The sequence below is a fragment of the Mya arenaria genome, chromosome 5 (genome assembly GCF_026914265.1).
Source record: "Mya arenaria isolate MELC-2E11 chromosome 5, ASM2691426v1".
NCBI classification, from domain to species: Eukaryota; Metazoa; Mollusca; class Bivalvia; order Myida; family Myidae; genus Mya; species Mya arenaria.
This window is the reverse complement of record NC_069126.1, coordinates 54,924,502-54,937,065: the sequence shown is the minus strand read 5'-3', so window position 1 is coordinate 54,937,065 and position 12,564 is coordinate 54,924,502. Positions and strand designations below refer to the sequence as shown.

Here is a 12,564-nt window from a genome sequence, read left to right as displayed (position 1 = left end):
ATTTTGATAAAATAATTAATTTTGTGCGTATAAACACATATTGTTTATAAATGCCAGCTCTAATTTTCATTTTTCTTTACTTTTTGAATTGCCTCTTACGTTTAAGATCCCCTTCCACTAGCTACGAATTGCTTAAAACAATTGATTGTTTCATGAGAGCAGAATTAATGACACGAAAGCAATACTAATCATAGTTTTTCGTTACCATTTATTCCTTCAAACAAATGCCTTATGAGATGTTTCATTGTATTGAATTGTTGCTAAATGCAGTATTTCAACAATTAACCAAAATATGAAAGGACTGAACCAATGTACAGCTTTCATAAATGAGTTGCTTTGGAAATTATGTTGTTTTGATTTCATACAACAAGAAAAACGTATTAGTGCACATAGATATGCTGAACCTTGGATTTTGTCAACATCCTTTATCACACGTCCCGAAATACTGATTAATACGCGGCTATTCCTTAAAAGTACATATTTATTTCAGATAAAAAAGGTGAATCTCGCCAGGCACTTACCAAGGGCCAGTAAGTATATAAGTTTCGGTAAAAACATACAAGGTAATAATTAGATAAATTCTCTGTTACGAGACAAAGCGATGCACCTAGTGGCTAATAAAGGACAAATACATAAGTTACAATGTATCATGGACAGCACTTGCGTCAAACTATCTTTATTGATACATGTTTGGATTACCTCCTTAGAACGCTCAGCGAAACAGGAGTTTATTTTGGGTCGGAAACACCAACAAATCTTTGTCATGATTGAAAGGAATTTTAATTTCCTAAGCCTCAAAGAAAAGACACACTGGTAATTTCAATCAGTTATTGTTATACTTGACCAACTATTTGTTTTGCATTTATTATCACTGATATGGATTACGGCGTTGCCTCCACGAGCTAGTAACGTTTATTAATTAAACATTGACGTACTCATAACAATGCACTGTCTGGTATGTTTGTTTCAAAATTGGTTTTAAAAACATATCTGAGACAACCGAAGTCTACTAGTGGATGATTTAATGGAACACAATAGCTAAGTACTTTCTCCCAGGGAAATCGATGACAACAAATCTCAAACTGTTGTGGAAAAAAGCCATCAATGCGTACTGTAAGAGAAGTAAATGTCATTAATGGTAGACCGTAAGGGAACGTTTCTTGCCAATCACTGAGAGAGAAAGGACGTGCCATTTTAATGTAAGTAAATGTTTGTAAAGCACCAATTTAAGGTTGAGCAAATGTTAATAATGTGTAACAATAACAAAAGCGAATACCACTAACGTACAACTCGAAATGAAACGACGGCCACTAACCTACCACTATAAGGAAAACAAATGAATTAACATGCCACTATAAGGGAAGCAAATCACTTACCTACCACTATAGGGAAGGCAAAGACAACATACCACTCGAAGTGAAGCGAAGGCACCCAACCTACCACTATAAGGAACACGAAGATCACTAACAACCACTTTAAGGAACGCAAGTACAACTAATGTGCCACTTTAAGGAAAGCGAAGAATAATGACGTATCAATCTAAGGGAAGAAAATGCCACTAACCGAACCTCTTTAAGGGAAGCGAAGGTCACCATTATGACACGCTTAAGGAAGTGTGAGGAAGGAAAAGGCTACTTACACGCCACTTCAAAGGAATATAAAGCCATAGCACATCACAGAAAAGTAAAGGCCACTAATGTATTGCAGTAAGTAGAGAAGGGACCACTAACGTAACATTGTTAAGGAAGCAAAGACCACTTACAGGTGGGAAACAGAGACTACGCACAACCGAAGGGAAGCAAAGGCGAGAGTGTGGTATTCTGTTGTATGGAGAATCCGGAGAAAACCCCGCTTTGTGAAAGCCTACTATACTCGCATGTGCCTAGGCGTGGAATCGAACCCGTGTTGCATTTTTGAGAAGCGAATGAGCTAAGGCTAAAAAATAATGATTTGGTTATGGTAACATCCTTTTTAAAAACAGGTTGGGTATGTTGCCATTTTATAAAGCTTTATGTAAGAACGCTTTTGTCATTGGAGAATTGTATTGAAGTAATCTTCTGTAATAAGCTTTAAAGGTTTTATTCTACATATTTAGACGTACACGTTAAATATATAAGAAATATTATGAAACATTACAAACCAATGAGGGTCAAATGACCTTATATGGCATTTCTTAAGACCGGCCAGTCAGCCACCGAAAGTGTACATGGGCCGAGGCGTTAGCGGAGGTACATTTACCTTCGGGGGCTAACTGGCGGATCTTATAATGCCATATGGCACGAATTGCTGTGTTAATATTTTTTATATTATACAGAACATTTTATATTACAATCCAATATTTTTACAGCACTTAAGATGTATTTTATTGAACAAAGCTAATAATGTTTACTTGCGACAAATTTAAGCAGTTGTGAAAATAGCAAGCCACCCTTACAATATGACGTCAGCGTTCCATAATACATTTTTGGCAAGGTCCGGACCTGCCAAGATATGATATGGACCGCTTTTATCAAAATACAGTAGTTTGCGGTCCGATCGACTTTTTATATACAAAGAAGGGCCAGACACACACACACACACACACACACACACACACGCGCGCAAGCACACACACACACACACACACACACACACACACATATATATATATATAGCTTTGGCCTCAACAAACACATTTGTTATATCAGGTTTTGTCCGAAAAGTGGTCACCAAAATAAAAATAAATATATATGATACAAACTATAAGTATATATTATGGGCATTGATCAGAAATGCACGTATTGCTGACTGACTTGTGCAATGCAAATTTATTAAATACAGGTCAAATGATGAAGTTTAACGTGTCATCCTAATACTTGTATTAAGTCAATAAATAGTTGCATAATTTGTATATGCTTTTTCTATCACACAGTGTATTCACGTTTCTAAATCCGTTTGACAGTGACCAGTGCAAGGCTAATGTTTATCAAAGAAAAGTTAAACACTTTTTTAACAGTGACCGTGGTTTATACTTGGGCATTCACCACGTCATGGTCCCGCGTCGTCATGATGCTAATTTTTCACATTCATTTTGCTTTTATAACAATGTATATACAATACCAGATGCAGTGTATTGTGATTCTCGAAAATGTTTGTTCAAATAGACAAACATACTCTTTTTTGGACATGTCTTTCATATGTTTTGTTTCGAACGCTGTAAAAATGGCGACAAAGTATGTTTATGTTGTTGAGATTTAGGTTATGAATATTTGTTATAGTTTATACTATACTAAGTATCAACATTTCACTTAAAACTTTAACCACTTCAGAAGAGGTTCGTGTTTAATTAACTGTTTTTCCCTCTAAAGGACGTGTAATTATCATAATTTGTTCATACCATTTTCTCGGTAAGTGACAATGTCGTATTATCGAGTATTTCCATATCGACATTCATAGGGTAGTTGACATTCAGAATATGCCAGTAATTTCGGACTTGCACGCGCCTGATCAGATCTTGTTCCGACAAACTGAACAAAATGTGTTGGTGTCTGTCATTTTGGCATTTGAAAGTAGTAGTCCCCATTTATACTTTTCACATGTGTACCGTAGGACTTTTTTAAGTTTATAAACAATATAAAGTTTGCAAAAACACAAGCAAATTTTACAAATATATACGATCATACTCATATGAATTCATTCTTCAGAAAACTGCGGACTTTAAATGCTGTCGAAGAAGATGCAGATGGTTTGTATTCTTTTGAAAAGAACATTCATTCTTTAAATCATGATTCTATCAGGTTCTTTTTAACTTGACTTATGAACATGACGGTATTGGAGTATGCATATGAGTACTACAATATCAATTTAACATTATGATTATTTCATAATTCCTTTTATTATATAATTGTTTTTTATGAATAACATATTTTTATATCTTCTTCTTCTTATTATTATTTTTATTTTCAATGTTTATTCAGATCTCCCTGATGAGGTTGAAAATCCAATGTATGAAAGCTCACAACCTGCAGCAATGAAGCAGGACTCTCCTGATGTCCTTTATGCGTTGCCCAAGAAGAACGATGGCGATATATACGCTGTAGTAGACAAAGCAAACAAACGACCAAGTACGTATTTACTGGCTTAAATATGTTTATTGAATTTAAAAGCAACGTTTATCAATATTTATACATCTGTTTGGAAGCAGGATCAAAGACTGTCTCGTTGTAAACAAAAACTGTTAAAGCACTATGTCCAGTTTCCGCTGATGTACAACCATTTTGATATTTGACTCACATGTACATGTTTGTAAGTCAATGCAAAGATAGGGAACTAGGGCACTTGGTTGATACTTAAACAAGTACACGCTTAAAAGTACACCTTTCACCAAAACAACCGATGTTTTCGTTTCTTTCGATTGGAATATGAATCAAATTTATTTTTATTATGTTATGAACATATAACTTCTAGTATTTTTGTTTAAACCGATTGAAACTCAAGTTCAGTTCGAAATCAATTCAATGCAGAATGAAATTTCCCTTGACTATATTTATTGAAAAGTTTGAGATGAATTCAACAGACAGTTGTGCTAATCTGGAAGACAATGAAACTTAACCAATATGTCATCTGTACAATAACCAATAACAGCGGGATGATAAACTTAAAACCGATTTTCTTCCTGCAGGGATCACACTCCTTAACATGAAAATGAAATAGGCATTAAAAAGTTAAAACTTATCAACATATAACGCTACGTATACATTTTTTCCATTTGCTTTCTGTTGTTTTATCAGTGAAATAACAGTTCACTTTTTTAAAAGTTACGCCCGTTCTCGCTTTAAAATCAAACGCCAAGGCGCACACGACTGGGACACAGTAGCAACGACTACACTTTCGAGATGACTTTTGGATCTCATACAATTTGACACGTTATTCTAATCAACTGGAACAAGCTGACATATTATATGCTTTTTAGCCATATATTAAAGAGAACAATAGTTTATTCCAGTGTTAGATCGCAATTATGTTTACCTCCTGATCATAAAAAGTAAATAGTTGTTTGAACTCGCTACATGAATTATATTGCAATCTTACACTGAAACAAACAAATTTCATCTGCTTTCCGCCTGTTTAAAGGTATTTATCAGTGAATTAAATGATAGTCAACTGTTAAGATAGTCCACTCGCAAGTTTCCTGGGACAAAATATCGAGAGTGTCATTTCCGTAATGACAAAACGATTAAAAACAATTGGCTTGCTTTTCTGATCAACCACAATACACAGTCGTTGTAAATCCTTCTTACTTATGTTATAAAGAAGAAGTATTAAAAAAATGGTAACCTGGCCGTGTTAATCCAGCGGTATGACTAGTGTCCGAATGGTTTGAAAGTTTGACATGTAATGGAGATTGTTTTTGTGTTATTCCTGAGACAAGGCAGCTTTTTGAAAGGTATACCATAACTATTCTTAGTATTACAGAGTATTGCGATGATTGACAAACACTTGTTAAGTTTCAGAACAGAAATGTTTTCATCGAACAAGATGAAGCGAAACGCTATGTACTGTGTTTATAGGTTCATTGTAGGGCGTCAATATATATATATATATATATATATATATATATATATATATATATATATATACGAGGAACTGGATTTTGAGATTAAAAGTGTTCAAACTGTACAGTAAGGAAGTAAGCCAGTTTGCTTGTGACTTTAAACTAAACTCTCTTATAAAGGACACAAGGAAACATAACATAATTTTTTCATTCTTAAGCATGACCCGATATGACGTTTTTGTTAAGTAGGTCTCAATGCAAGGAAGGAAATCAAAGCAGGACCATATATTTCCCCATAAACATTCAAGTCCCAAAACAAAGGGTGTACTAATGTAAGCAATTCAATCGTTGTGTTTACCTTTAAAGGATGACATGTCTTTCTTTTTCTGGAACAATTGTTAGCCGGGAAGTACAATTATATTATTTATATAATCAGAGATCTCAAGAGCTCGTTTCCGATACTCCTTTATTCTATTTGACTAACTTTACAATGATCAATGGTGTTTCTAGTTTAAGTTTATAATGACCAAATAAATCTTAATTTTATTGATTGAAGTTAGGGTGAATTCAGCCGGCATTACGACCAAACAAACTTTATGTTTTTACATTGCACACAACTATATTATTGAGTCCTCAAATACAACAAATTTGTTTTCCCTCGTAGCCATTGAAGAGGTTATCAAATCGCGTTAGTTTTTACCTTAAAAAACTAACAGCCTAACGCATGGTCACTCACAATCTAGAAGATGCCCATGTGCACCTTAGGTGAGGAGCAGTAAGTACAACGTCTTCGGTGTAGTCGTCTAGAAATAATAGTGCGTTCCTCTTATCAGAAGTTCCGGTGATTGACCCTGGTCCCCTGGTCGCTCTTTCGGTTTCTGGCTTTTGTTGTTTTTATAACGGAAAGCTTAATTTTATCTACAATAGAATGCTATTTCAAATGAAGAAAAGAGCACTGCCTTAAAAATGTGTAGTGAATGTTATTCGCTCCGGCAAAGTTCGAGAAATTCAAAAACAAGTTGAGATATCGAAGGCATCATTGTGCAAGCACTTTTACCTTGGCCATAACACTAAACAATATTTTGAGATATTCATAGCGATTAATTATAATAATAATCATTCATAAATCTCCCCCATTTATACTTGTTATGCATCTGTGTGAAGTTTGATATAGGCATTGTTTAAATTTTAAGACCATTGGTAAATTTAAAATGATTACCCCAACAACCGAAAGTCACATATAGTTTGATACAATTTGAATAAAACAATTGCAATAAAACACTCCTGTTGCAAATAAAACAATTGAAAGTACGGTGCGGATGTAAGATGAACATCTGGTCAAATACATGACAAATGTTTGAAATTGTTTGAATTGGTGGTTATATTTCTAGCCTATTGAAATATCTTAACTGTACTTGCGTTTCAAAAAGTGCAATACCATAGAGAATGCATGAAACGGAAAGGTATATAAGAATGATTAGCTAGTTATAACAATACTGGTCTAAAGATTATTTATGAAAAGTTCGATTGAGCTTATATTCACTAATATTATCATTTAATCCTGATATAATTGTTTTAAATTGCACAGTATATAATTCAACAATACAAACACTATTTTTGGTAAAATTTCTTGGTTTGGTCTGGCAAAATTATGTTTTTCAGATAGAGTGATATGAGTCTCATGTCAGAGCACACAGGTTTTAGTAAAGTCCGGAATTATATAAATATTTACGGTGATTGAAATTTTTAAGATAATTTTAGACTTGTCTCCCTTGATGATGTGAAATGTGCAAACCGGGATATGCTTTTCAGGGATCAGTTATTTAATTGTAATTATAAACTAATGTATTGCGTTTTAAGAGTACTGTTATCAACGTTAATATTTTTTCAAAGATGTTTTAGAATACGTTAGGAAAAAGTGAAACTGCTTATATAGCGTAATGCTATGTAATGTTAAATAAATAAGGAAGAAAAAAGTATCCAGTTTTTATGTAGCCCTAGCATTTTAAATTATACTTGTATCCCGAGTTTCGGCGTTCAACCAAGTACACAAATAATATATACAAAACATATGATAAATTAACCATCTACGTTGGCGGCGAAACCTTTGACATACTCTCAGCCTTTTTACCCCAAGACTGTTAAGATATAATTTGATATTTGATATTGCTAAAATCTTGTCATCAGTTTGGATATTCAAAGACAACAACTTATATTTGATATTTATGATGGAGTCTGTCAACGGCCCACATAGCTTCAGGTCATACATGTGCCGTCAAAGACAAAGTCTTAAGAGGTCATCATGATCAACCTTCCTGTCAAGTTTTTAGACCACCTTAGGCTCAATCTTTCTCTAGTAATCTGATAACTTTTAGTTTTCAATAGTTGAGTCTTGGTAAATCCACCAAAATGGTTTAATAAATCAACATTGTAAGATGAAATAGATACACGAGTTTGGTTCCGTAATAATTGTCATATTATGATTGAAAAGTGTAGAATACTGCCAAATAATATGTTAATTACTATATGATTTACATTCAAAATGTGTCTTTTTATGTTTTTTAATTATTCCAGCTAAATCCCAAGGCACCAAGAAGCAAAAAAATGATGCACACGACAATGCCGGGTTCGATATTTACGAAAATAATCAATCTCCTCAACATCCAGCCAAGGTATTTTTAATATTCACTGTACGTATCTCCCTTTAAAGGAATACAGTGTTATTCAAATAACTCCTACTACTCTGACCAACACTTAACAAAATACAAACTAGTTAGGCGATAACGATTCCATCCCGAAGCGTTCATTCTGTCTATGTAATATGTTCGGATTGAATTTTTTTTACAGCTTTAACAGTATGTTCGTGTACAAAAATAAATAATTAATTTTGCATTATACATTATATTAATAAGTAACCGTTTAAACACATTCTATATATGATTAATGGACTTTATAATATTACTTAAGTTTTCCGTTACCCAATGCAGTAAATGATTTGTCAAATTTCTTTTAAGAGATCCGATAAAAGCGTCCAGTTTTACTGGACTGTTAAATAAATATATGTGTTTATAGCAACAATCATTAACAGAATGACATTTACAAAGTTCGAAGACAAAGTAGAATCAATTATTGAGATAAAATGCCTAATTGACAGTTTACCAGTGCACCGATCTTCAGTAAACAACTTTTCCATTTGGTCACCTTACACTATTCCGAAATAAGAATAAACGGAAATTCATGTTTTTTTATGTAATCAACACTGCATGTATGTGTACTGACTACGTCACATATTGTTGCAGTTTCATGGTGGTATTGTTAACGTAATGATCAAATTTCTAATATGGAGGGGAAAAATGAAAAGCTTATTTAATTCAAGACAAAGTTTTGCAATTGTTTTAGGTTTTGTTTTTAAAGTCTATGTAATTAAAGTATCATATCTTTTGAGAAGTTAGCAGATTCGAGTTTTAAACACTGCAGGCATTCTATAAGAAGTTCAAATGTATCATAAATTCGTATTTTAGAATCATGTTTAGCTTCAATATTGATGTTCGTTTATTTATCATCTATTTGAATCAAAGGCGCGGTAATTTATAAGATAAGTTATTTGACTGAAATTTGAAACCGCGTTCGTTCAACAAGCTCCAGTGTTTCGGTATGACGAAATGTGTTTCATATAAAAAGAGATACCTCAAGTTAATGAATATAGAATCTTTATAGAATTAAGAGCAACTATTTCTATGTCTCACAGTCATCTTTTTGCATAGTACATGTCATTTATGGTCACATTCAAATAAGCATTCAAATTGGATTAACATAGATTGTGTTTATCGAATTATATTAAAAATATATGATTATTTTGCTTATGTTGAATAATTATTTATGATATGTATGTAACTATTGATTTTTTTAAAGTTTATATGCATTATAAACCAAACTAGACAACGCACACAGACGGTATTTTACTATAATTCGACTTCCCTTCGAATTGATTGTTTTGAATGTGTATCTGTTAACACTGCTGAATTAAAATATCAAAAGCAATCGCAACTTATTATTTCAACAATGTTAATGATACTAAACAAGGATATACACAGTCATTTCCAGCGCTATATGCATTGCAGTACCCGATTGATGTTGTTATATAACACATGTTCTATACAGACACGTTGGTGATGGTTATCTTAATTCGAAAATAAGCTTTACCTTTATTTACTTTCTTTTTCAGAAAAACGTCAATCATGACGGTCTTGTCTATGCTGATATCGTATTCGCTAATCCTCCGAAAGGTCAAAAGAGATTGGTTATCCATGGAATTGACGACATGACTGTGTATGCTGATGTTGATCTGACTAAGAAGGTTGATCCTTTTCCTGATAGCGACGAAGAAGATGGTGGTAAAAAAAAACCCAATACAAAATAAAAGCACTGTACTACTACGACGCTTATATACGATATACTTTATAATAATATTTTACTTTTCTTTTGTATATTATATTATTAATGAAGTGCTTGAATGTTTGTTTTGAAATACGTATATGACACTAAAACAATGCCATATACTGCTAACAGCTCTATAGTGTCTTTTCGTGGTGTACTATCCAGTAATGGAGTGGCAATTAGCTTTGCGGTAGCCTTTTAAAGGCCACAACAATGACAAAATAAGAATATTCATCCGTTATTTATGTGCCAGATCCTAATGGTACAGATTTGGCCAAACACTTTGGTATACAGTCGAAACTTGTTGGCTCTATATCGTTTGGCTAGATTTACTCGTTGGCTCGAAGTGGATGTAAAGAACCGAATTTTATTTACTACATGTAATTATTCTCGCTTGGCCCATTTTTTGCAAGGCTCGAAGTATCTTGGCCGGTCCCTGGGATGTCGAGCCAACGGGTCTCGACTGTATAACATTTTTGTTTGACAAATCAACTTTGATGCCAGAAAGTCTCCTGAATAATACCGTACTGAAAAGTGTGCATATTACTGATTATGTTTTTACTACATATGTTAATGGTACTTTATGGAAATTATTCACACAAGTCTGTACAACGACAAACAAGAACATTTACAATTGTACATACATTATATATATATCCTCTGTTAAATATTCAAATAAGTTTGTTCTTTAACGGACATGTACATGTTTGCTATTAATGTGTTGATGTCGAGATTATTATAATACATAGACTACTAAACATGGTGTTGAACCCACTTGCCGCTTTTTTCACATGTCTATTATATACTAACCAAAAGATGGTATGGATTGAACATCTCAGTTTTCTTAACACTATACCTATACAGCTTATATTGTTTGGAGACAAATCTTACACCTTTAGTATCATCAAGCATTTCTTCCATCAAGTACAAACATTTATCGCCAACATCAAACATACTCACCGTCTCTAACTCGGCTTATTTACTTCTCCTTTCCTTCAATCTCTATTTCCGTTTTAGTCCTTCACTCCTGTTATGTCTTCCGCACTACACAATGTCAAACTTTGTATTTTATGCAAACAGAAATACATGTTTATTAAAATATTTTAGCGTCTCGGCTACGCCATCCGCTGTAACAATATCAATGTTTGTTCATTCTATCCTAGTGTACTATTGTGAATAATGAATCAAATATGACAATATGTCAACTCTGGTATTTCACACCACATGTCAACTATTCTAATGATATATTGAAGAGAGACTTAGATAAAGCATTTATGCTTAATTCTCAATCCTGTAAATGTGTAACTAAATTTCTAGAAGAACTAATTCTTGATATTTCCTACTTACACATATAGATATTAAGTATCATGACTTCTTTGTGATTATCTGTCTTCTTGCTATTATGTGTGTTTTTCAACGTATTATATAACCAGAATAAAGCTTAACCAGACCCTTGTTGTTAATAGTTATTAAAACATAAAATGCTTTTTGTCGATTTTTAATTACTTCTTTAACGATTTGCGAGCGAAAGCAGTTCAATATTTGGAGGTAAATACATAGCGGAGATGTTGGTCGCATGTTAACGGACGGTTTCATTTTGATAGGCTAAAATATGCTTATCAAATAAAAGGTTGAACTTGTGCAACCCTTCCAAAGTGATGGTTACACAGGTTGAAAACAAATTTTCATAGAACAAAAATGAAAGTAAACTACATTTCTCTCAGAACGTCAGGGTTCCAAAGCTGAAAAATGTGAAAAAAGGAAACTTTCTGCACCCTCTGCTTAACAAATATTTTTATATCATATTGTAGGATAAAGTTTTTGGACTATGGCAAGTGACTTTGTTCGAATATTATTATTTGCATTAAATACCTAAGAGTGAATATTTCCATGGATATTACTTCTCTATGAATGTACAAATTGATTTGCAACATTAAGTGCTTCAATGTGAACATGAAGGTCAGTTGATATCAAAATATGAAAAAAAAAATACTCAAAGCTTGACTTTTCCTTTTAACATTTCTTCTTTTATAATTTGTTCATGTTCATTAAGGTGATTGCAAAATTTATATTGCTGAAAAAGTCTTATAACGAACTGTGCGAGTGTTACACTATAAATATAATTAAAACGAAAGGCATTTTTTCTATTTCCTCTCCCATATGTATATGAAAAACTACAGAAACAAGTTCAGTAGTCGAAAGTTTAAACAAAACAACCCGTTTAATTGCACAGGGTCAAGGCCGGAGACATAGAACACAAAAACAAAAAATCACAAGAATCAAGTTCTTTTCAGCAATATCAAGGTCATGGTCATTTCAAGTTTAATATATGAAAAATATCCTAAAAATGTTTTTTCCTATACATTTTATCAATTTCAATCTAATTTACGTCATGTACGAGTCTAAAGGAGTTGACAGAATTATGAATTGGATATTCACTCATTTAACACAATAGTTTAGGGTATAGCTTTATTATTTGAAAGATGAATACTCAAGCAAAGGTCGCGTAAAAGAGATGTATATTTTGTTAAGCGTTTTTCTACCAAGTTTATATTTTAACAACCTCATTGACCAAAGCACTTTAGAGACTGATT

The 12,564-nt window shown here is 33.0% G+C and overlaps 1 protein-coding gene across 1 annotated transcript in view; it reads left to right on the top strand.

The window, feature by feature from the left end:
• Positions 1 to 11,420, top strand: part of LOC128235210 (hemicentin-1-like) — a 42,340-nt gene extending 30,920 nt beyond the window's left edge. Inside the window, exons 13-17 of the mRNA XM_052949978.1 lie at positions 491 to 530; positions 3,684 to 3,724; positions 3,957 to 4,103; positions 8,108 to 8,205; positions 9,759 to 11,420. Coding sequence (XP_052805938.1) covers positions 491 to 530; positions 3,684 to 3,724; positions 3,957 to 4,103; positions 8,108 to 8,205; positions 9,759 to 9,953 — 521 coding nt within the window. The 3' untranslated portion in view covers positions 9,954 to 11,420. The remainder of the gene's footprint in view (positions 1 to 490; positions 531 to 3,683; positions 3,725 to 3,956; positions 4,104 to 8,107; positions 8,206 to 9,758) is intronic.
• The last annotated feature ends 1,144 nt before the right edge of the window (positions 11,421 to 12,564 follow it).